The sequence below is a fragment of the Heteronotia binoei genome, chromosome 13, assembly GCF_032191835.1.
Source record: "Heteronotia binoei isolate CCM8104 ecotype False Entrance Well chromosome 13, APGP_CSIRO_Hbin_v1, whole genome shotgun sequence".
Lineage (NCBI taxonomy): Eukaryota > Metazoa > Chordata > Lepidosauria > Squamata > Gekkonidae > Heteronotia > Heteronotia binoei.
In genome coordinates, this window is record NC_083235.1 from 2,161,959 (window position 1) to 2,186,405 (window position 24,447).

General features: G+C 49.5%; 1 protein-coding gene across 2 annotated transcripts in view; it reads right to left on the minus strand.

The window, feature by feature from the left end:
- Positions 1 to 541: 541 nt before the first annotated feature.
- The window catches only part of SMARCA4 (SWI/SNF related, matrix associated, actin dependent regulator of chromatin, subfamily a, member 4), a 138,065-nt gene continuing 114,159 nt past the window's right edge, over positions 542 to 24,447 (minus strand). The window contains exons 31-35 of one of the 2 annotated variants that reach the window (XM_060253503.1): positions 23,276 to 23,384; positions 15,544 to 15,645; positions 13,259 to 13,391; positions 4,241 to 4,380; positions 542 to 1,058 (exon numbers count right to left, since the gene is read on the minus strand). In XM_060253503.1, the coding sequence (XP_060109486.1) occupies positions 1,026 to 1,058; positions 4,241 to 4,380; positions 13,259 to 13,391; positions 15,544 to 15,645; positions 23,276 to 23,384 (517 nt within the window). In that variant the 3' untranslated portion in view covers positions 542 to 1,025. The remainder of the gene's footprint in view (positions 1,059 to 4,240; positions 4,381 to 13,258; positions 13,392 to 15,543; positions 15,646 to 23,275; positions 23,385 to 24,447) is intronic. The other variant, XM_060253502.1, reaches the window with a different exon arrangement.

Consider the following 24,447-nt stretch of genomic DNA (forward strand, 5'->3'; position numbering starts at 1 on the left):
CTCCCAGATAAGAGAGCTCTGGCTGAGCCCAAGGCCATTCCAGCAGCTGCAAGTGGAGGAGTGGGGAATCAAACTCTGTTCTCCCAGATAAGAGAGCTCTGGCTGACCCAAGGCCATTCCAGCAGCTGCAAGTGGAGGAGGGGGGAATCAAACTCTGTTCTCCCAGATAAGAGTCCGCACACTTGCCCACTACACCAAACTGGCTCTGGTAGATATTTTGTGGCTGGCTCTGCCTCCTGCGGCAGCCATTTTTTATGGTTGACTCCACCTGCGGCAGCCATTTTTGTGGCTGTGCCCATAATAACGTGTCAGAATTCCAACTAAGCCCACAGGTCAAAAAGGTTGGGGGGGGGGTGTCCCTTGACCTAGAGGATCATCTCTTCCTGACCCCGTGGGGTTAGCTGATCTAGCCAAGCCCAGCTGGAAGAGAGAGGAAGTCAGTAGTGGGAGGTAAAAAGCCCAGCTGCTGAGCCATCGTTCAGCGAAAGGAACAGCAGGCTAGAGGAGACAGGAAAGAAAAGAGAGCCTCCAGAGAGAGCTGTTGGGTTTCAGGTTCCTTTTTTTGCTTAATTTATTACTGTTTGAAATCCAGTGACACGGACACAGTCGCCGCTGCCCTCCTGTCCTCGCCCGGTGGGGCAGATGGCTGTTCAGCCTGTTCCATCAAATACAGTACTAGGAGTGGACCGCTACACACATGCAACCACAGGTTAAAACTACAGTGATTCAATACTGCAACTGAAAAGAGGACTGCCGTACAAAGAAAAAAAATATATATATATCAAGTGTTCCCCAATTCATAATTATTATTTTTTTAAACAGTTAATGCTCTTATAAATGCTACCGATGTGAAGACAAGGCAAGACACAAACGTCCTACATCTTCACTGCCGTATAAATATGGAAGAGTTTTATACAGTTTTTTGTTTTTCATTACCCACATCTGACACTACGTTTCTAGCTACCCGTTGCAGCTAAAAGGAGCACAGACCGAGACGCCTGGGGCATGCACGCTGGGAATGTGGCTTAATCGTCTTCTGTGCCGCTTCCTGAGCGATCCTGGCAAAGGAAAAAGAGATTGTTTTTGTGGTTTTTTCTTAGCGCATTTTTTGTAGCTCACCCTTTCCCCTAATACAAAGACTCAGAGATCTCCATTCTGACATCTCTGATGGTGGGGGGGCTTTGACTTGATTGTGTATACCCAGGCCTCATTTTGGGCAGGAGCTCAGGAGCAGAGCCCCAGAATCTCTAAATTTTATTGTGCTCCTTTAACGACCCCACCCCCAACCCAATATTTGCTTCTGGGCTCCACTGTTCAAACCTCCTGTGAGAATTCTGCTGAACTCTAAGATATGACGAATTTTCTAATTCCCTCCCCCCACAAAACATGGGGAAAATAACCAAAACCTATAGAGCAGAGATGGAAAATCTTCATCATGCCACTGAGACCACAGAGGAGAAAGTAATTCTAAAAGTATGAGGGAAATAAGGTTTTATGATGACAATCAAGAATTGTTTGAACTCTCTGGGGCAAATGATGCTCTGTAGTCTTGGTGCTTGGGGGGGCAACAGTGGGAGGGCTTCTAGTCTCCTGGCCCCAGTGGTGGACCTCCTGATGGCACCTGGGTTTTTTGGTCACTGTGTGACACAGAGTGTTGGACTGGAGGGGCCATTGGCCTGATCCAACAGGGCTTCTCTTCTGTTCTTATGGCTGGGGCAGTGATGCTCTATATTCTTGGTGTTTGGGGGGGGGCACTGGGTTTCTTGGCCACTGTGTGACACAGAGTATTGGACATTGGCCTGATCCAACATGGCTTCTCTTATGTTCTTCTGTGACACAGAGTGTTGGACTGGAGGGGCCATTGGCCTGATCCAACAGGGCTTCTCTTATGTTCTTATATGACACAGAGTGTTGGACTGGAGGGGCCATTGGCCTGATCCAACAGGGCTTCTCTTATGTTCTTCTGTGACACAGAGTGTTGGACTGGATGGGCCACTGGCCTGATCCAACAGGGCTTCTCTTATGTTCTTATATGACACAGAGTGTGGGACTGGAGGGGCCATTGGCCTGATCCAATATGGCTTCTCTTATGTTCTTATGTGACACAGAGTGTGGGACTGGAGGGGCCATTGGCCTGATCCAACAGGGCTTCTCTTATGTTCTTCTGTGACACAGAGTGTTGGACTGGAGGGGCCATTGGCCTGATCCAACAGGGCTTCTCTTATGTTCTTATATGACACAGAGTGTGGGACTGGAGGGGCCATTGGCCTGATCCAATATGGCTTCTCTTATGTTCTTATGTGACACAGAGTGTTGGACTGGAGGGGCCACTGGCCTGATCCAACAGGGCTTCTCTTATGTTCTTATATGACACAGAGTGTGGGACTGGAGGGGCCATTGGCCTGATCCAATATGGCTTCTCTTATGTTCTTATGTGACACAGAGTGTGGGACTGGAGGGGCCATTGGCCTGATCCAACAGGGCTTCTCTTATGTTCTTCTGTGACACAGAGTGTTGGACTGGAGGGGCCATTGGCCTGATCCAACAGGGCTTCTCTTATGTTCTTCTGTGACACAGAGTGTGGGACTGGAGGGGCCATTGGCCTGATCCAACAGGGCTTCTCTTATGTTCTTCTGTGACACAGAGTGTTGGACTGGAGGGGCCATTGGCCTGATCCAACAGGGCTTCTCTTATGTTCTTCTGTGACACAGAGTGTGGGACTGGAGGGGCCATTGGCCTGATCCAATATGGCTTCTCTTATGTTCTTATGTGACTCAGAGTGTTGGACTGGATGGGCCATTGGCCTGATCCAACATGGCTTCTCTTATGTCCTTATGTGACACAGAATGTTGGACTGGAGGGGCCATTGGCCTGATCCAACATGGCTTCTCTTGTGTTCTTATGTGACACCGAGTGTTGGACTGGATGGGCCACTGGCCTGGTCCAACATGGCTTCTCTTATGTCCTTATGTGACACAGAATGTTGGACTGGAGGGGCCACTGGCCTGATCCAACATGGCTTCTCTTGTGTTCTTATGTGACACCGAGTGTTGGACTGGATGGGCCACTGGCCTGGTCCAACATGGCTTCTCTTATGGTCTTATGGCTGGGGCAGTGATGCTCTATATTCTTGGTGCTTGGGGGGGCACAGTGGGAGGACTTTTAGTGTCCTGGCCCCACTGGTACACCTCCTGATGGCACCTGGGTTTCTTGGCCACTGTGTGACACAGAGTATTGGACTGGAGGGGCCATTGGCCTGATCCAACATGGCTTCTCTTATGTTCTTAAGAAGCGTTTTAAGGTAGATGCTGAGCTAATATCATTTAGTCCCCCTTCGGGTGATGTCAGGGGTGTGTGCAGATGCAAAGGAGTTGTGCTAATGACCTTCAGCACCTCTTTTTCTACGAGATTCCTGTGCATGCCCCAAAAACCTCGTTAGTCTCTTAAGATTCTAGTTGTCTCAAACCTTCCCTGAAGAAAGACTTAGAGGGCAGCCCTGCTGATCTCCAGTAGAAGAGCTGGATTCGAGTCCAGCAGCACCTGAGAGGCCTTTCTTGGCAACCTCCCTCCCGCCTTTGGACTAGAACTGGGGGGGGGGGGACGGACAGGCTGATGGAGCAAAAATTCTACTATGTGAGCCGTCTGGAATAAAGTTGCGAGCCACTGGCAATAAAACTGTGAGCTCCAGCAGAAATTGCTTTGCTCTGGGCCCATTTTTCCTGAGCTAAGGCAAAAATGTGTGAGCCAGAGGCTAAAAACCTGTGAGCTAGCTCACACTAACTCAGCTTAGAGGGAACGCTGGTCATGACCCAATCCATTGAATGGGAAAGTCCACCGAGGTTCACGGTTCATAAACCCCAAGAACCTCCATTTTTTTTTTTGTCCATGCCCACCCCTATCTAGGATACGAAGACTCGGAGACCTCCATTCTGACTCATGTCTGACGAGGGGAAGACCTTGCTGCTCTCTTAAGGTGCCTACTGGGGTGGATTCAACCTGCTTCCAGAAGAGCCCAGATCCACCCGTCCTCGTTTGATCTTCACGACCTTCCTCTGCTGATAAAGGGGGAGTGGCTACAGTCTCCTCAGTGGCCGGGATTGGACGATGGATGTCGAGGGCCCTCCTCCATCTCTGCTTATAACAGGGTCCCCCCAACCCCCCCCCCCACGCTCCGTGCCTGGTCTTGGCCAGAACCAGCCCACCCCACCCCGTTCGGGGTACGAAATGCAGCCGCGGTCACCTCCTCTTGCTCCTCTTCGCTGTCGTCATCGCTAACGACCGGCTTGGCCCGGGAACCACGGCTGGTGCGCCTTCGGCCCTTCATCCGGTCTTGCGCTTTCTCCTTCCTGCCCAGCTTAATCTTCACTTTCACAGAACGAGCTGGAGGGGGGAAAGGGGGGGGAAACGGGGGGGGAAGGGTGAGCGTGCGGACTGGAGGCAGCTTCTCTCTTCTCCCCGTATAGGCCCGGCAGAGCAGGCGTGGAGCTTTCACCAGTTCCTCAGCTGAACAAACAGCAGCTGGCCCATCAATCACTCTCTAGGCACCAGTGTCAGCAGTGGAGGATCAATCTCCTCCAAGCTCTCCTCCTCCCATCTCAAGAGTTCGAAGCAGGCTCCGGAAAGAACTTTCAGAGCGAAGACATGAGGCACGCCGATGCTTCAGATCTCTCAGCCCTGAGTTCTAGCAGAGTCGCTGCCACCCAGGGAGCAGGCTGATTGAAGAAGATATTGGATTTATATCCCGCCCTCCACTCCGAAGAGTCTCAGAGCGGCTCACAATCTCCTTTACCTTCCTCCCCCACAACAGACACCCTGTGAGGTGGGTGGGGCTGGAGAGGGCTCTCACAGCAGCTGCCCTTTCAAGGACAACCTCTGCCAGAGCTATGGCTGACCCAAGGCCATTTCAGCAGGTGCAAGTGGAGGAGTGGGGAATCAAACCCGGTTCTCCCAGATAAGAGTCCGCACGCTTAACCAGTACACCAAACTGGCTCTGAGACTCCCATATAGCTCCCACCCAGGACCTGGTAAACCTTGTGGAAGCAACAAGTCTATTCTCTGGCTTGCATCCACGCTCCTTCCTGATCCTGACCTGCTTGATTTCCTTGGCATCCTGACCTTTTGGCTTTTGGACACTGACTTCTGATTCTGGTTTGTGATTCTGCATTGGTGACTTGGCTCCTGCTTGACCTTCCTGGGACTTTGACCCCGGACTGGCTTTGGACTCCTGCCTGCCTGCACCCGGAGAACGTGACACTCTCCAAAGGCTTACTCTACATCAGGGGTCCTCAACCATTCTGATCCTTTGGGCACCTGTGGGATTCTTATTCTTTTGGGGATGCGAGCGCCTAGGAATAGGCAAAGAGTGCGTGGGAATAGGCAAAGTAGGCAGTCGCCTAGGGCGTCACCTGGCCTAGGGGGCACCGCTGGGTGCCCCCACCCAGACGCATGACTCTGGCTCCTGCCCACTGTCCCCTTGTCTTCTCTCATCCCCAAGCTGCCCTCAACAAAGCCAAGCCACCCCCCCTCTCCCCAGTGTGCGACTTGGTCTCCCACCTCATCCTATCCCACCACCCTCTTTCGTGGTGTGGCCAGCAAGCACGGATTCTCACCATTTTTTTTATATCACATTTAAAAAAATAAATTAAAAATTAAAAATAGGTAAATTAAAAATATGAAGTTTCAAGTTTGGTGCTCTTGTTTCCCCTAAATTTTTAATACCGGGGGGGGGGGCGCTAGTGGTGTGATTCGCCTAGAGCGCCAGAAAGCCTACCACTGGCCCTGGGGGGAGGGGGAGTACTGTGTGTGTGTTTGTGCACATGCGTGCGTGCCTGGAAGTCATGGCTGACTTCTGGCCACCCCTACCGGGGCTTGGATATTCAGAGAGGTGGCTTGCTATTGCCTGCTTCTGTGTCCCAGCCCTGGTATTCCTTGCAGGTCTCCCATCCAAGTACTTGCCAGTATCCAGCCCTGCTTAGCTTCCGAGATCTGATGAGATCAGGCTTGCCTGGGCCCTCCAGCTCAGGGCGACACCTTGGTATTCTGACAAAAGGTGGTGGGTGAAGCACACGGGAAGCACAAGTGAAGCACAAGTGCAGCGGGCAAGAGTTGGAAGGGGACCTCCAGGTCCAACCCCCTGCACAACGCAGGAAACTCACAAGGAAAGCCAGTTGGGTGTAGTGGGTTAAGTGCACGGACTCTTATCTGAGAGAACTGGGGTTCGATTCCCCACTCCGCCACTTGCACCTGCTGGAATGGCCTTGGGTCAGCCAGAGCTCTCTTATCTGGGAGAAAACAGGTTTGACTCCCCACTCCTGAGAGGAACAGAACAGAGCAGAGCAGCTCTGATAAGCTGAGACAGCTGGAGAAGTTGCTAAGAATTTCTGCGTTTTGAAAGACTTCATTCTGAGGCTTGGGTGACTGCTGAAAAGGCTGAGTTGTGATAGCTGGGGAACTGCTGTACGTTTGGGTGAGTGGGCTAAAGGTGAAAGTGATTGATTGATTGATTGAGAGTAATTGTTGATGATTGCTTAGGAGTGGTCTGCTCCACCCTCTTTGCATTTTAAGCTGCGCCTTGCCAAAAGCGCGAGCCTTTGGCGCGAGCCGAAGGGCGAGAGCTAAAGGGCTCTTGGCCTGTGGCTCTTTGCCTGGGGGCTTCCTAAGGACCAGGAACCCAGATCCCTGATTTCCTTGTTCTCCCAATAAGGTAAGTTGACCTTCCAGAAGGGGAGCCACGTAAACAACAGCATTTAAGAGGACTGTATATTTAATATATATATCATGAAGGTAGAATGCCAGCAGGGGGGTGGGGGCTTTCCAGTGTTTTGCACTGAGTGTCACATGTATGACTATCTGCCCACAGGACAGAAGTCTTGGGTGTGTGCTCGATGCAAGGAGCTCCTGGTCCTCAGGGAACGAGTTCGTACCCTTGAGGCCGAGGTGACTGCCCTGGAGAAGCAGAGACGGTCAGTTAGGCAATTGGGGAAGACTCTTGGGGGCGTATTAGATGAGCCCCACTCTGAATGTGGCAGCCCCGTTGCTGCCAGAGAGCGTGAGGGTCTAGAGGGAACAGGGCACCTTGCTGAGGATAAGGGGAATGCGCCCTCAGAAGGGACCTCTTCTTCGGTTGGTGAGCGGGTATCCTTTCGCGCCAAGGAACCATCCCTGGGCAGGGGGAGAGGGGGGGTCTTGGTAGTTGGTGATTCGATCCTTAGGCAAGTAGACAGCTGGGTGGCGAAACCGCGTATTGACCGTATGGTGACTTGCCTGCCTGGTGCGAAGGTAGCGGACATTACGCGTGTAGTAGATAGGCTGATAGACAGTGCTGGGGAGGAGCCTGTGGTCATGGTGCATGTTGGCACCAACGATGTGGGGAAATGCAGTCGTGAGGTCCTGGAGGAGAAATTTAGGCTGCTAGGTGGGAGACTTAAGGCCAGGACCTCCAATGTGGCCTTCTCGGAAGTGCTACCTGTTCCACGTGCAGGGCAGGAGAGACAGGCGCAAATTAGAAGTCTCAATGTGTGGATGAGACGATGGTGTAAGGAGGAAGGGTTTAAGTTTGTTAGGCACTGGGATGCTTTCTGGAACAAGCCGGAGCTGTACAAAAGAGACGGTCTCCACTTGTCTCCGGATGGAACCAGGCTGCTGGCGCTTAAAATCAAAAAGGTGGCAGAGCAGTTTTTAAACTAAATCTTGGGGGAAAGCCGACAGGAGATGGAATGTCTCTGGTTCGGGAGGACTCGTCTCAAAGAGATGAAGGGTTGGCTTCTATTTTTCTACCAAGTAACGGATCAGAGTTGTCCACTGTGATGGTGACAAACAGTATGGACTGTCTGCTAGAGTCTCGAGGCGGCAGGAGAGAGGTGGCGGGCCTAGCTTGCTTGGGAAATTATAAATGTTTGTATGCAAATGCTAGAAGTGTCCGAAGTAAAATTGGTGAATTGGAATGTTTAGTGTTGGGAGAAAACATAGACATTGTGGGAATTTCAGAAACTTGGTGGAATGAGGAGAATCAGTGGGACACGGTGATTCCTGGATATAAGTTATATCGGAAGGATAGGGAGGGAAGGGTTGGAGGTGGGGTGGCTCTGTATGTCAGAGAGGATATACGGTCCAGTAAGACTGAGGTCAGAGAATTAGATTCCCTTTTAGAAATGCTTTGGGTTGAAATAGAGGGCCCAAAAGGAAATTTAACTATGGGAGTTTGTTATCGCCCACCAAATCAAAAGAGAGAGGACGATTATAATATGATGGAGGGATTAAAGATAGCGGCTAAACGTAAAAACTGTGTCGTAATAGGTGATTTTAACTACCCGCAGATTGATTGGGTCAATATGTGTTCTGGTCGAGAGAAAGAGATTGAGTTTCTTGATGCTCTCAATGACTGTGCTATGGAGCAGATGGTCTCAGAACCTACCAGGGGTGGGGCGATCCTGGATCTGGTCCTAAGTAATGCCCAAGACTTGGTGAGAGACGTAAAAGTGATTGCGCCGCTTGGGAACAGTGACCATAATGTTATTGATTTCACCATTTGTATAAATAGGGAGTTGCCCAAAAAGACCGCCACAACCACATTTAACTTTAAAAGGGGTAAATTCTCTGAGATGAGGAGGCATGTGAGGAGGAAACTGAAAGGAAAGGTAAATACGGTCAAAACCCTTGGGGAAGCTTGGAGACTATTTAAAACTATAATCCTAGAAGCTCAGATAAAATACATACCACAAGTTAGGAAAGGCACAAACAGGTATAAGAAGAGGCCAGCATGGTTAACAAACAAAGTAATGGAAGCTGTAAAAGGTAAGAAGGACTCCTTTAAGCGGTGGAAAACCAGTCCAAGTGAGATTAATAAAAGGGAACACAGGCAGTGGCAAATCAAATGCAAGACTGTGATCAGGCAGGCAAAAAGGGACTATGAGGAGCATACTGCAAAAAACATAAAGACCAACAATAAAAATTTCTTCAAATATATTAGAAGTAGGAAACCGGCCAGGGAAGCAGTGGGGCCCTTGGATGACCATGGGGTAAAAGGATTACTGAAGGAGGATGGGGAAATGGCTGAGAAGCTGAACGCATTTTTTGCCTCCGTCTTCACCGTGGAAGATGAGAAGTGTTTGACCGCCCCAGAACCACTAATATTGGAAGGGGTGTTGAAAGACCTGAGTCAGATTGAGGTGACAAAAGAGGAGGTCCTACAACTGATAGACAAATTAAAAACTAATAAGTCACCGGGTCCGGATGGCATACATCCGAGAGTTCTGAAAGAACTCAAAGTTGAACTTGTGGATCTTCTAACAAAAATCTGTAATCTTTCATTGAAATCTGCCTCCGTTCCTGAGGACTGGAAGGTAGCAAATGTCACCCCCATCTTTAAAAAGGGTTCCAGAGGAGATCCGGGAAATTACAGGCCAGTCAGCCTGACTTCAATACCGGGAAAGTTGGTAGAAACCATTATCAAGGACAGAATGAGTAGGCACATTGATGAACACGGGTTATTGAGGAAGACTCAGCATGGGTTCTGCAAGGGAAGATCTTGCCTCACTAACCTGTTACATTTCTTTGAGGGGGTGAACAAACATGTGGACAAAGGAGACCCGATAGATGTTGTTTACCTTAACTTCCAGAAAGCTTTTGATAAAGTTCCTCATCAAAGGCTCCTTAGAAAGCTTGAGAGTCATGGAGTAAAAGGACAGGTCCTCTTGTGGATCAAAAACTGGCTGAGTAATAGGAAGCAGAGAGTGAGTATAAATGGGCAGTCTTCGCAGTGGAGGACGGTAAGCAGTGGGGTGCCGCAGGGCTCGGTACTGGGTCCCATCCTCTTTAACTTGTTCATAAATGATTTAGAGTTGGGAGTGAGCAGTGAAGTGGCCAAATTTGCGGATGACACTAAATTGTTCAGGGTGGTGAGAACCAGAGAGGATTGTGAGGAACTCCAAAGGGATCTGTTGAGGCTGGGTGAGTGGGCGTCAACGTGGCAGATGCGGTTCAATGTGGCCAAGTGCAAAGTAATGCACATTGGGGCCAAGAATCCCAGCTACAAATACAAGTTGATGGGGTGTGAACTGGCAGAGACAGACCAAGAGAGAGATCTTGGGGTCATGGTAGATAATTCACTGAAAATGTCAAGACAGTGTGCGTTTGCAATAAAAAAGGCCAACGCCATGCTGGGAATTATTAGGAAGGGAATTGAAAACAAATCAGCCAGTATCATAATGCCTCTGTATAAATCGATGGTGCGGTCTCATTTGGAGTACTGTGTGCAGTTCTGGTCGCCGCACCTCAAAAAGGATATTATAGCATTGGAGAAAGTTCAGAAAAGGGCAACTAAAATGATTAAAGGGCTGGAACACCTTCCCTATGAAGAAAGGTTGAAACGCTTAGGGCTCTTTAGCTTGGAGAAACGTCGACTGAGGGGTGACATGATAGAAGTTTACAAGATAATGCATGGGATGGAGAAAGTAGAGAAAGAAGTACTTTTCTCCCTTTCTCACAATACAAGAACTCGTGGGCATTCGATGAAATTGCTGAGCAGACAGGTTAAAACGGATAAAAGGAAGTACTTCTTCACCCAAAGGGTGATTAACATGTGGAATTCACTGCCACAGGAGGTGGTGGCATCCACAAGCATAGCCACCTTCAAGAAGGGGTTAGATAAAAATATGGAGCAGAGGTCCATCAGTGGCTATTAGCCACAGTGTGTGTGTGTGTGTGTGTGTGTGTGTGTGTGTGTGTGTGTGTATATATATATATATATATATATATATATATATATATATATATTTGGCCGCTGTGTGACACAGAATGTTGGACTGGATGGGCCATTGGCCTGATCTAACATGGCTTCTCTTATGTTCTTATGTTCTCCTCCACTTGCAGCTGCTGGAATAGCCTTGGGTCAGCCCTAGCTCTCTTATCTGGGAGAAACAGGTTTGACTCCCCACTCCTCCACTTGCACCTGCTGGAATAGCCTTGGGTCAGCCAGAGCTCTCTTATCTGGGAGAACCGGGTTTGATTCCCCACTCCTCCACATGCAGCTGCTTGAATGGCCTTGGGTCAGCCCTAGCTCTCTTATCTGGGAGAACCGGGTTGGATTCCCCATGCCTCCACTTGCAGCTGCTGGAATGGCCTTGGGTCAGCCAGAGCTCTCTTATCTGGGAAAACCGGGTTTGATTCCCCATTCCTCCACTTGCACCTGCTGGAATGGCCTTGGCTCAGCCAGAGCTCTCTTATCTGGGAGAACCAGGTTTGATTCCCCACTCCTCCACATGCAGCTGCTTGAATGGCCTTGGGTCAGCCAGAGCTCTCTTATCTGGGAAAACCAGGTTGGATTCCCCACTCCTCCACTTGCACCTGCTGGAATGGCCTTGGGTCAGCCAGAGCTCTCTTATCTGGGAGAACCGGGTTGGATTCCCCACTCCTCCACTTGCACCTGCTGGAATGGCCTTGAGTCTGCCAGAGCTCTCTTATCTGGGAGAACTGGGTTTGATTCCCCACTCCTCCACTTGCACCTGCTGGAATGGCCTTGGGTCAGCCATAGCTCTTGCAGGAGTTGTCCTTGAAAGGGTAGCTTCTGTCAGAGCTCTCTCAGCCCCACCTGCTTCACAGGGTGTGTCTGTTGTGGGGGGAGAAGATTCAGAGAGAAGGGCGTGGTATAAATCTGCAATTCTTCTTCAAACACCTCCCCCTAAATTCACAGGATCTTCATTGCTGTCAGATGGCCATCTAGCCTCTGTTGAAAAACCTCCAAGGAAGGAGAGCCCACCACCTCCTGAGGGAGCTTGTTCCACTGAGGAACCCCTCTAACAGTCAGGAAGTTCTTCCTAATGTTGAGCTGGAACCTCTTTTGATTTAATTTCAACCCACTGGTTCTGGTCCTACCTTCCGGGGCCACAGAAAACAATTCCACACCATCCTCTATAGGACAGCCCTTCAGGTACTTGAAGATGGTGATCCTATCACCTCTCAGCCGCCTCATCTTCAGGCTGAACATGCCCAGCTCCTTCATTGTTAACAAATATACTGGGAAAGAGTCGCAAGAGGCCATAAAACCACAATTGTGGTGGCAGCTGCTGTCAAAGACCTTATTCTAACCAGTTCTCCAACAGCCAATCAGAATTCCTACTGGGCAGGAGCCCCCCCCCCCCAAAAAAAGCACTTGGTGGGCACCAGGACAGGTGTTTGCAGGTGCCAAGACGCCTGCGGGCACAACATCGGGGACCTCCCGCTCGACATCATCGGGCTTCCTCGCTGCCTCTGCTTGCCCAGCTCAGAGGCACCAAAATGAAGATCTGCCTCTCCACCCTCAAGGCCCTTTTATTGATGTGTCTCGGGGGGGGGGGGGATATTTTCTCCTCCGGAGCAAAACTGTGGAAAGAGAAGCAGACGGAGTTTCCTCCGCCTACTAAATCTGCTCCCATTCCAGGCAGGATGCAAGACCTCTAACACAGAATCATAACATCGCAGAGAGCTGGAAGGGTCCATAGAGGTCATCTAGTCCACAGAGGTCATCTAGTCCATCCCTTCCTGCTCAGGGCAGGATCACCCTAGAGCATCCCTGGCAAGGGTTTCTCCAGCCGTTGCTGAAAGACTGACAGGGAGGGGGGGCTCACCACCTCCCTAGACAGGCCATTCCACTGTTGAACAACTCTGACAGTAAGCAAGTTTGGGCACTTTGCTGGTTCCTTCTTTTCACTTTTCTCAAATGAGAGCCAGTTTGGTGTAGTGGTTGAGTACGTGGACTCTCATCTGGGAGAACCGGGTTTGATTCCCCACTCCTCCACTTGGACCTGCTGGAATGGCCTTGGGTCAGCCAGAGCTCTCTTATCTGGGAGAACTGGGTTTGATTCCCCATTCCTCCACTTGCAGCTGCTGGAGTGGCCTTGGGTCAGCCACAGCTCTGGCAGAGGTTGTCCTTGAAAGGGCAGCTTCTGGGAGAGCTCTCTCAGCCCCACCCATCTCACAGGGTGTCTGTTGTGGGGAAGGGAAAGGAGATTGTAGACCGCTCTGAGACTCTGTCCTTGAAAGGGCAGCTTCTGAGAGAGCTCTTTCAGCCCCACCCACCTCACAGGGTGTCTGTTGTAGGGGAGGGAGGTAAAGGAGATTTGTGAGCCGCTCAGAGACTCAGAGATTCTGGGTGGAGGGCGGAATATAAATCCAATGTCGTCGTCATCTTCTTCAAAAGTGAGCAACTCAATTTTGCTGAAACACACGCACATTTGCTCCACACGGAAAGCTCAGGAGAGGACTCAGGCAGAAGGTGACTCACACTCCGATTCCGACCCTTCCTCTTCTCCTTCCTCCTCCTCCTCGCTCTCCTCCCCTTCGCTGTCTTCCTCTTTCTCGATCTTCTGCCTCACGCTGGTGAAGACCGATTGCAACACAATGGAGTCCTCGTAAATCTGCAGAGAACCACAAGCGGAAACAGACTCAAGTCACACTCTGGTGCAAAGCCCTGCGGCTGCAGGCACAACTTCCCCCAGGGCTCTACTCTGGGGCTTTCAACTCCCTTGAGAGAGACATCAGGGGCTCCTTTGCATATTAGGCCACACCCCCTGATGTAGCCAATCCTTCTGGAGCTTACCGGGTTCTTCTTACAGGGCCTATTGTAAGCTCCAGGACTGGCTACCTCAGGGGTGTGTGGCCTAAGATGCAAAGGAGTTCCTACTAGGAAAAAAGCCCCGGAGACATCTATTCAGTATTCAGTATATAACATTTATTTATTTCACCTCATTCCTACCCTACCTTTCTCCCCTACGAGGGCCCCAAACAGTTTACAACGTCCTCCTCTTTTCCGCGCTCTAACAGCAACAGCCCTGCAGAGTAGGCCAGGCCGAGGAAACAGAGAGCTGGGAGGGATCCCAAGGGTCATCCAGTCTAACACACTCCACAGGGCAAAAAATGTATAGCGCCCCCCTCCTCCAACCCCCGAGTGGCCTCTGTTGCATGCCCAGAAGGGGGGGTGCCTGGCCCAAGGTCACCTGCCAAGTCCCCAGGGCAGAGAGCGGAACTGAACCTGGGCTCAAGATCCGAGGCTGACACGATCCCCTACTCCAGAGGGCCAAACTTTCTTAATGTAAGATGTTGGACGGAGGGAGAGAGGGAGGGAAGGAAGGGAGGGGAAGGGGGGAGGGAGGGAAGGAGGGGAGGGAGGAAGGGGGGAGGGGAAGGGGTAGGGGGGAGGGAGGGAAGGGTGGGAGGCAGGGAAGGAGGGGAAGGGGGGAGAGAGGGAGGGAGCGGAAGGGGGAGGGAGGGAAGGGGAGGGAGGGGAAGGGGAGGGAGGGAAGGGAGGGAGGAAGGAAGGAGGGGAGGCAGGGAAGGAGGGGAAGGGGGAGAGAGGGAGGGAAGGACAGGAAGGAAGGGAGGGGAAGGGGGGAGGGAAGGGAGGAAGGAGGGAGGGAGGAAGGAAGGGAGGGGAAGGGGGGAGGGAAGGGAGGGAGGAAGGAAGGAAGGAGGGGAGGCAGGGAAGGAGGGGAAGGGGGGAGAGAGGGAGGGAGGGAAGGACAGGAAGGAAGGGAGGGGAAGGGGGGAGGGAAGGGAGGAAGGAAGGAGGGAGGGAGGAAGGGAGGGGAAGGGGGGAGGGAAGGGAGGGAGGGAGGAAGGGAGGGGAAGGGGGGAGGGAAGGGAGGGAGGAAGGGAAGGGTGAGAGGCAGGGAAGGAGGGGAAGGGGGGAGAGAGGGAGGGAGGGAAGGAACGGAAGGGGGGGAGGAAGGAAAATAGATGGGGACGGGGAGAGAGGTGGAAAGAAAGCAGCTTTAAATGCCTTCTTGAAGCCAGCCAACAGGGCAGTGGGGGCTTTGAGAGCCACACGATATGTGTGAAAGAGCCACACGTGGCTCAAAAGCCACAGTTTGGCCACCCCTACCCTACACCCTTCTGTCTCTATTAGCGGCACTAACAGAGAAGGTACTTTGGCTTGTTCAGAACCCCTGATCTGCATGGGAATATCGTAGACATCCAGCTGTTAGGCACAAATGACAAATGCAACAGATAGTTTTAAATGGCCTTTCAGTGTCAGACCACTGGACAAGCCGTGAACAACTTGACTGTGAACGTTTAGTGGTGAACTTTGTGACGTCTGTCCCCAGACAATCCTTGTGCCCAGTGTTCCCTCTAAGTTGAGTGAGTGTGAGCTAGCTCACAGCTTTTTGGTCTCCGGCTCACACATTTTTGTCTTCGCTCAAGAAAAATGGTCCCAGAACAAACTCATTGATGCAGGAGCCCACCACTTGAAAGCCAGTCATTCACGAAGTAGAATTTTTGCTCACGAGACTCCATGGCTTAGAGGGAACATTGTTTCTGACGTCTCTACTGCAAAGAGTTCTGGGCGAGCCCAGGGACTGCTCCGATCACTCTGCCTTCACCCACTGAAGCAGCAGCAGCTGAATGATTGGGAATCTGGGCTTCCGGCAGAAGCCACCCGGCCCGCAGGAATCCACAGCAGGAAGGCCGGAGGAAGTCCCAGCTGAGGGACCGAGACATGCCTACAGGAGGGGAAAGCCGGCTGTCCCGAGCTTTAGCGCTGGCTCTGCTGGGGTGGGGGAGACGTCTCACCAAAGAGCCCTCGAGGTTGAATGTTTGTGCGTTCTGGCACAAGAGCATCACGTCCTTCTCTAGATCGTTCAGGCTGCGGTACTTGTGGTTCCGGATACGCTCCTGGGGAAAAAAGGCACAAGAATCAAACGCTGCTCTGTGCAGTAATATTTCTAGATGAGGCAGTTAGGGTCTCCCGGCTACCCCACACCCCGGAGGGGAGGTACCGCTCCACTGTTCGGCAAGTGAGAATGAGGTGGGAAATCTGAACTGCTTAAGACGGATGATGTGTAGAAAGTTACCAACTGCGCAGACCCAGTAGAAACAGGATTCCATTAAACAGAACTGTAGAAAGAACGGGGGAGTGCAGGAACAAACCAAGTGCAGCCTACTCCAGCTGGCTATTACCTCAGTAAAACTGAGCCACATAGAATCATAGAGTTGGATGGGACCTCCAGGGTCATCTAGTCCATCCCACTGAACAATGCAGGAAATTCACCAATATCTCCCCCTAAATTCACAGGATCCTCATTGCTATCAGATGGCCATCTAGCCTCTGTTGAAAAACCTCCAAGGAAGGAGAGCCCACCACCTCCCAAGGAGGAAGCCTGTTCCACCAAAGAACCGCTCTAAACTCACAAATCCCTCCCCCTAAATTCACAGGATCCTCATTGCTGTCAGGTGGCCATCTAGCCTCTGTTGAAAAACCTCCAAGGAAGGAGAGCCCACCACCTCCCAAGGAGGAAGCCTGTTCCACTGAGGAACTGCTCTAACTGTCAGGAAGTTCTTCCTAATGTTGAGCCAGAAACTCTTTTGATTTAATTTCAACCCATTGGTTCTGGTCCTGCCTTCCGGGGCCACAGAAAACAATTCCACACCCTCCTCTATAGGACGGCCCTTCAAGTCCTTGAAGATGGTGATCATATTACCTCTCAGCTGCCTCCTCTCCAGGCTAAACAGGCCCAGCTCCTTCAACCTTTCCTCATAGGACTTGGTCTCCAGACCCCACACCATCTTCGTCGCCCTTCCAGCTTGTCTATATCCTTCTTAAAATGTGGACCCCAGAACTGAACACAATACTCCAGGCGAGGTCTTACCAGAGCAGGGTAAAGCGCTACCATCACTTCACGTGAACTGAACACTCGACTTCTGTTGATACAGCCCAAAATTGCATTGGCCTTTTTAGCCACCGCATCACACTGTTGACTCATGTTCAGCGTATGGTCCACTAAGACCCGTAGGTCCTTGTCGCACAGACTACTGCTAAGGCAAGTCTCTTTTCGCACATGCTGCTGCTAAGACACGTAGGTCTACTGGGAGAAGCACACCTTACGAATTAAGACTACAAAAGCTTTCTGGCTCTCAACCTTTCTACCAGGCCACTCATCCACGTACACCTGTGCTAGGCATCTGTGGCAAGCTGAAAGTGTGAACAAAAGCAGCAGATGCGTAACAGCTGACAAAAGACTTTTGCTGCCTGGCTGCCCAGGGGTAATTCTTCTGCACCACCGGTGGCAGATTACTTAACGTGCCCAACATAGTATAAAAATCTGACTGTGCTCACTTTGAAAGAAGTTTAGAATCACAGCTCCATTTTTGAAGAAGAGGAGACTGGATTTATAGCCCGCCCTTCACTCGGGAGTCTCGGAGCAGGTTTATTTATTTTATTTCCTTTAGATTTATATCCCGCCCTCTCCGCAAGCGGGCTCAGGGCAGCTAACGATGAAATGTCATTTAAAACAATGCAATTGTTTGAGAGCAGTTGCCTAGAAAGATACACAGGATACACAAAGGAATTTGTGGAGGTCTTTAGACGCCACAGCAAGCCTTTAAACTGCCGGCTCGTGAAAAAGCAATTTATTGTGAAACGTGACCAATATTAGCTAGCAATGTGTTGAGAAAACAAATACGCCTCTGAACCAACCTTTTTTGGATGAGAACTAGGTTCAACAGAAATGGAAGCACTGGATGTTTGAAAAGGAATTTGGACTTTGAAGTTCCATCCATTATTAGAATTTGGATTTTGGCTTCAGTGGACTCTTGGTTCTGCCATTTACCCTTGAACCTGGTTATTTTTGTGAATGTTGTATTGCATATTTTTGGAGCATTCCATGTTCTGTAGTTGTGCTTGTACATGAATGGAAATGATGATGATATTGGATTTATATCCTGCCCTATACTCTGCCCCGTGGCACAGAGTGGAAAAGCTGCAGTACTGCAGTCCTAAGCTCTGCTCATGACCTGAGTTCGATCCCAGTGGAAGCTGGGTTCAGGTAGCCGGCTTGAGGTTGACTCAGCCTTCCATCCTTCCGAGGTCGGTCAAATGAGGACCCAGCTTGCTGGGGGGAAAGTGTAGATGACTGGGGAAGGCAAGGGCAAACCACCCCATAAAAAGTCTGCTATGAAAACGTTGTGAAAGCAATGTCACCCCACATTTGGAAATGACTGGTGCTTGCACAGGGGACTACCTTGACCTTTACTATGCTCTGAATCTCAGAGTGGACACAATCTCCTTTACCTCCCCGCCCCCCAAACACAACAAACACCCTGTGAGGTGGATGAGGCTGAGAGAACTCTCATAGCAGCTGCCCTTTCAAGGACAACTCCTGCAATAGCTCTGGCTGACCCAAGGCCATTCCAGCAGGTGCAAGTGGAGGAGTGGGGAATCAAACTCGGTTCTCCCAGATAAGAGTCCACGCACTTAGCCACTACACCAAACCTGCTGATTATTTGTAATTGAAGTTTAATTTGGTAGTCATACAGTTGTTTTTTTATTTCATTGTACTTGGCCACTTGTGATTGTTATATTGCCCTGTGAGAACTGTGACTGACCCAAGGTCACCCAGCTGGCTGCATGTGGAAGAGGAGTGCAGAATCAAACCCAGCTCTCCCAGATTAGAGTCCGCCACTCTGAATCACTACACCAAACTGGTGCGTAAATTGAAATGGGCACTTATTTATTTAAAACATTTCTCTGCTGCCTTTCCAACCAAATAGCATCCCACAAGGTGGCCAATGTCAAACATCACAAACATTTCAACATTAAAAACATTTAAAATAAGGTACATATACGTGATTCAATGAAAACAATTCAACAAAAGCACAGAAACACACACCAGCAACCGAGGAGGCGGAGGCCAATGACAATTAGTGGGGTATGCGCAGGGGTAGAATTCTAGCAGGAGCTCCTTTGCATATTAGGCCACACACCCCTGATGTAGCCAATTGTCCAAGGGCTTACAAAAAAGAGCCCTGTAAGCTCTTGGAGGACTGGCTACATCAGAGGGTGTGGCCTAATACGCAAAGGAGCTCCTGCTAGAATTCCACCCCTGGGTATGTGAAATAGTACAAAAAAGTCTCCACCTGCCAGCAGAAAACAACAAAAAGGAGACAAACAAATCTCCCCAGAACAGGAGTTCCAAAGTTCTGGTGCCATGACTGAGAAGGCTCTTCCTTGGAAGGCCCCCTGTCTAGCCTCAGAGGGCAGAGGCAGAGACTCCGAAGCAGAGCCGCGTGAATGGGGGGAAGGGGGTGGGGGGTTTTCACAGGGGAACAGGCAGTACCCCCAGTTTGCTGGCTCCAGTCCTTACAGGGCTTTAGAGGTCCATGCCAGCATCTTGTATTGGGTCCAAGAGCTAATTGGGAGCAAGTGCAGAGGAAGCAAGACTGGCATAAGAATAGAAGAGAAGCCATATTGGATCAGGCCAATGGCCAATCTAGTCCAACATACTGTGTCACAGAAGAACATAAGAGAAGCCATGTTGGATCAGGCCAATGGCCCCTCCAGTCCAACACTCTGGGTCACATAAGAACATAAGAGAAGCCCTGTTGGATCAGGCCAATGGCCCCTCCAGTCCAACACTCTGTGTCACATGTAAGAACATAAGAGAAGCCATGTTGGATCAGGCCAAAGGCCCATCCAGTCCAACACTCTGTGTCACAGAAGAACATAAGAGAAGCCATGTTGGATCAGGCCAAAGGCCCATCCAGTCCAACACTTTGTGTCACATAAGAACATAAGAGAAGCCATGTTGGATCAGGCCAATGGCCCATCCAGTCCAACACTCTGTGTCACATAAGAGAAGCCATGTTGGATCAGGCCAATGGCCCATCCAGTCCAACACTCTGAGTCACATAAGAACATAAGAGAAGCCATATTGGATCAGGCCAATGGCCCCTCCAGTCCAACACTCTGTGTCACCCGTAAGAACATAAGAGAAGCCATGTTGGATCAGGCCAATGGCCCCTCCAGTCAAACACTAAGAACATAAGAGAAGCCATGTTGGATCAGGCCAATGGCCCCTCCAGTCCAACACTCTGTGTCATACGTAAGAACATAAGAGAAGCCATGTTGGATCAGGCCAGTGGCCCATCCAGTCCAACACGCTGTGTCCCTATGAAGAAAGGTTAAAACGCTTGGAGCTCTTTAGCTTGGAGAAACGTCGACTGCGGGGTAACATGATAGAGGTTTACTAGATTATACATGGGATGGAGAAAGTAGAGAAAGAAGTACTTTTCTCCCTTTCTCACAAGACAAGAACTCGTTGGCATTCAATGAAATTGCTGAGCAGTAGGGTTAGAACAGATAAAAGGAAGTCCTTCTTCACCCAAAGGGTGATTAACATGTGGAATTCACTGGCACAGGTGGTGGTGGCGGCTACAAACACAGCCAGCTTCAAGAGGGGTTTGGATAAAATTATGGAACAGAGGTCCATCAGTGGCTATTAGCAACAGAATATTATTGGAACTGTCTGGGGCAGTGATGCTCTGTATTATTGGGAGAGCCAGTTTGATGTAATGGTTAAGTGTGTAGACTCTTATCTGGGAGAACTGGGTTTGATTCCACACTCCGTTTGAACCTGCTGGAACGGCCTTTGGTCAGCCATAGTTATCACAGAGCTTGTCCTTCAAAGGGCAGCTTCTGGGAGAGCTCTCTCAGCCCCACCCATCTCACAGGGTGTTTGTTTTGGGGGAGGAAGATAAAGGAGATTGTAAACCACTCTCTTGAGTGGGCGGAATATAAATCCAATATTGTCATCTTCTTCTTGGTGCTTGGATGGGGGGCAAAATGGAAGGGCTTCTAGCCCCACTTGTGAACCTTTTTTTTGGCCATTGTGTGACACAGTGTTGGATTGGAGGGGCCATTGGCCTGATCCAACATGGCTTCTCTTATGTTATGTCCTGATGGCACCTGGGTTTTTTGGCCACTGTGTGACACAGAGTGTTGGACTGGATGGGCCATTGGCCTGATCCAACATGGCTTCTCTTATGTTTCTTATGTCCTGATGGCACCTGGGTTTTTTGGCCCCTGTGTGACACAGAGCGTTGGACTCGAGGGGCCATTGGCCTGATCCAACATGGCTTCTCTTATGTTATGTCCTGATGGCACCTGGGTTTTTTGGCCCCTGTGTGACACAGAGCGTTGGACTGGATGGGCCATTGGCCTGATCCAACATGGCTTCTCTTATGTTCTTATGTCCTGATGGCACATGGGTTTTTTGGCCACTGTGTGACACAGAGTGTTGGACTGGATGGGCCATTGGCCTGATCCAACATGGCTTCTCTTATGTTTCTTATGTCCTGATGGTGCCTGGGTTTTTTGGCCCCTGTGTGACACAGAGTGTTAGACTGGATGGGCCATTGGCCTGATCCAACATGGCTTCTCTTATGTTCTTATGAGTTGTCTGTTTATAAAATGTTTTTATTGTTTTATGAGCCCTACAGGGAATGAGCGGAATAGAAATTTACTAAATAAATAAACCTCTCTGAGGGAAGAACTATTGCGCTAGCTGAATCATGTCCACTGGCCTTTGTTCTACTGAAGCCATGCTGCAGGGCTCAAAGCTTTCCTCCAGGAGGACAAGGGGGGAAGACCACCTGCTCAAAACCTTCATGGCTGTGATGTAAATAGGCTCCCATGCTTTTGAAATATAGAATTACTTTTGAATTTACATACTTTTAAAATATAAAACTACTTTTAAATTTACGAATCTCTTTGATGCAAAGATCCACAGTAACAACCGTAAGAAATTATTAAACCAATTTCTACAGTAATTTAGTAGTACAGCATACCAGAAACTAGTTACAATAATCGACGTGTTTCGTGTTGCCACGTCATCAGTATTGTTAATGTCTCCCCTCTCGTTGAGCTGTATATAATGAAGGCGTCAGCCAGTTTCTTTTACTAAAAGCATGTGCAAAACCTTCCATTTCATTGCTGGCCAAAGCACTCCATACACACTGGATACACGCACTCAGGCTTCATGAAGGAACCACCCATTGTTGCAATGTACTTTTCTATGTGGAGCAAGCCAATTATTTCTTTTTATCTGGTTTCAAACCTTCAATTCTAAAGCTGGCATGATGCTCTCAAGTTGCAAGCAATGAGACAAAATGTATACATTTCTTATATAGAGCAAGCCATTCTTCATTTTGAGAAGAAACAAAGCCTTTTCTTCTTATTGCTGGCCAAAACCGCCTCCCCCCCCCAAAAAAGTATGGTAGCTTATTTACATCACAGTTATGTTATTTGTTTCTTGTAATGTATCTCCGCTGTGATCCCATTACTGATTATTGCAAAACCTTCACGGAGCACTGTCTCTGTGCTCATCAAATGTTAGAATGGGATATTATAATCCCATCCGGTCCAACACTGTTAGAGTTTAGAGTCCTAGAATGACAGAGATTAAAAAAATATGAATACAAATATATGAATGCAAACTTTGTTGACAGAGAATTGGTCAAACATTAAAATGGATTGGAGAGAGGATTATAATAGGTGGAGAGACTGGATTATGTGTTTTATCTTACACTGACTATATAGAAGGAACAGATACTTAACTGGGAGATAGAAAGAACTATGAAGGCAGTATTTTTGGGGAGAAAGGCATTATGTATAAGGTGTAGAACTTCTAGGTGGAATTAGGATTACGTGCAAACGTAATTATAGTTTATAATAGAACAGACCATAGCTTATATTAGAATTAAGAGCCCCATGGTGCAGAGTGCTAAAGCTGCAGTACTGCAGCCCTAAGCTCTGCTCACGACCTGAGTTCGATCCCCGGCGGAAGCTGGGTTTTCAGGTAGCCAGCTCGAGGTTGATTCAGCCTTCCCTCCTTCCGAGGTCAGTAAAATGAGCCCCCACCTTGCCGGAGGGAAAGTGTAGATGACTGGGGAAGGCAATGGCAAACCACCCCGTAAAAAGTCTGCCGTGAAAACATTGTGAAAGCGACGTCATCCCAGAGTTGGAAACGACTGGTGCTTGCACAGGGGACCTTTCCTTTCCTATATCAGAATTAGGTAAAGATAATACTTGAAATATTATATATCGTTTATATGTACTTTCCTCCCTTTCTTTCCCTTTTCCTTGAAACGAATAAATATTATTATTATTTTTTAAAAACCTTCACGGAGCACTTCAGCCTCTAACCTGAACCCACAGTGTGGTTCTACTCTACGTTGAAACAGCCAGGACAGGAATCAAGGGCAGCCCGGCAGTGATGGTGTGAGGGAAGGGCAGGGACAGTCTGCCACAAAGCTGCTCGCCCAGGAGGACTTGTTTAGTCAACAGCAAATGGCATGGCTACTGTAACAGGATGGGTTGTGGTGCCCATCTTGGGGACGAACAAGAAAGACTTGCAGTAAGCTGCCAAACTGCTGGTCGTGACGGAGCTATCGAAAGATCAGGACAGCAAAGTGGCAAGAAGGCCAGTCTCCACCAACATCTTCCAATGGTTGTGAAAAAAAAAATTACCTTTATTTTCTTAAAATCCACCGGCTTGCGAATGAGCTCATAGTACTCTGGAAGCTCTTTACGAGAAGGAAGCTGGATGAAGACTTCGCTAAGCTGCCGTCCACTGCTGCTACAAGACAAGGGAAAGCGATTAAGAAACAGGAAGACTCTTCCCTCTCTCTGAACACAAGAATGCTCATAAGAACATTAGAGAAGCCATCTTGGATCAGGCCAATGGCCCATCCAGTCCAACACTCTATGTCACATAAAAACATAAGAGAAGCCATGCTGGATCAGGCCAATGGCCCTTCCAGTCCAACACTCTGTGTCACATAAGAACATAAGAGAAGCCATGTTGGATCAGGCCAATGGCCCATCCAGTCCAACACTCTGTGTCACATAAGAACATAAGAGAAGCCATGTTGGATCAGGCCAATGGCCCATCCAGTCCAACACTCTGTGTCACATAAGAGAAGCCATCTTCGATCAGCCCAATGGCCCATCCAGTCCAACACTCTGTGTCACATAAGAGAAGCCATCTTCGATCAGCCCAATGGCCCATCCAGTCCAACACTCTGTGTCACACAGTGGCCAAAAACCCAGATGCCCACAGGAGGCCTACCACTGGGGCCAGAACTCCAGAAGCCCTCCCACTGATGCCCCCCAAGCACCAAGAAGACAGAGCATCACTGCCCCAGACAGAGTGTTCCCTCCTATACCTTGTGGATCATAACCACTGATGGGCCTTTGCTCCAGATGTTTATCCAGTCCCCAAACTCCTCTGGCCCCTCATCTGCTGCAAAGACTAGACAGCTAACTATGAAGGTGACTACTCACAAGCAAGGAAATATCCTTTACTTAATATTAAGAGACCAGAGCATCTGCCCAACACAACACAACAGACCAGCAGAATGATACACCGTTAGCTGACGCATGTCAACAGGAACAAGAGGCTGCCACCATTCAATGAACAAGAACCGGCTCTATCGACATCCACCAAGCCAGTGCCATTGGGTCAGGTTTGAGCAACAAGCTTTGCTACTGCTCAGTTTCTAGGCATCTAAAAAGCCCTAGTTACTTCTAGCCTTTCTATGCTTCAAAGGATTTCCAAACTGACCTCTGATAGGCTTACTTCAGCCTTCAGCTTGATTCAGCCTGGTGAACTATGCCTGCATTTTGGGGAAAAGACATCT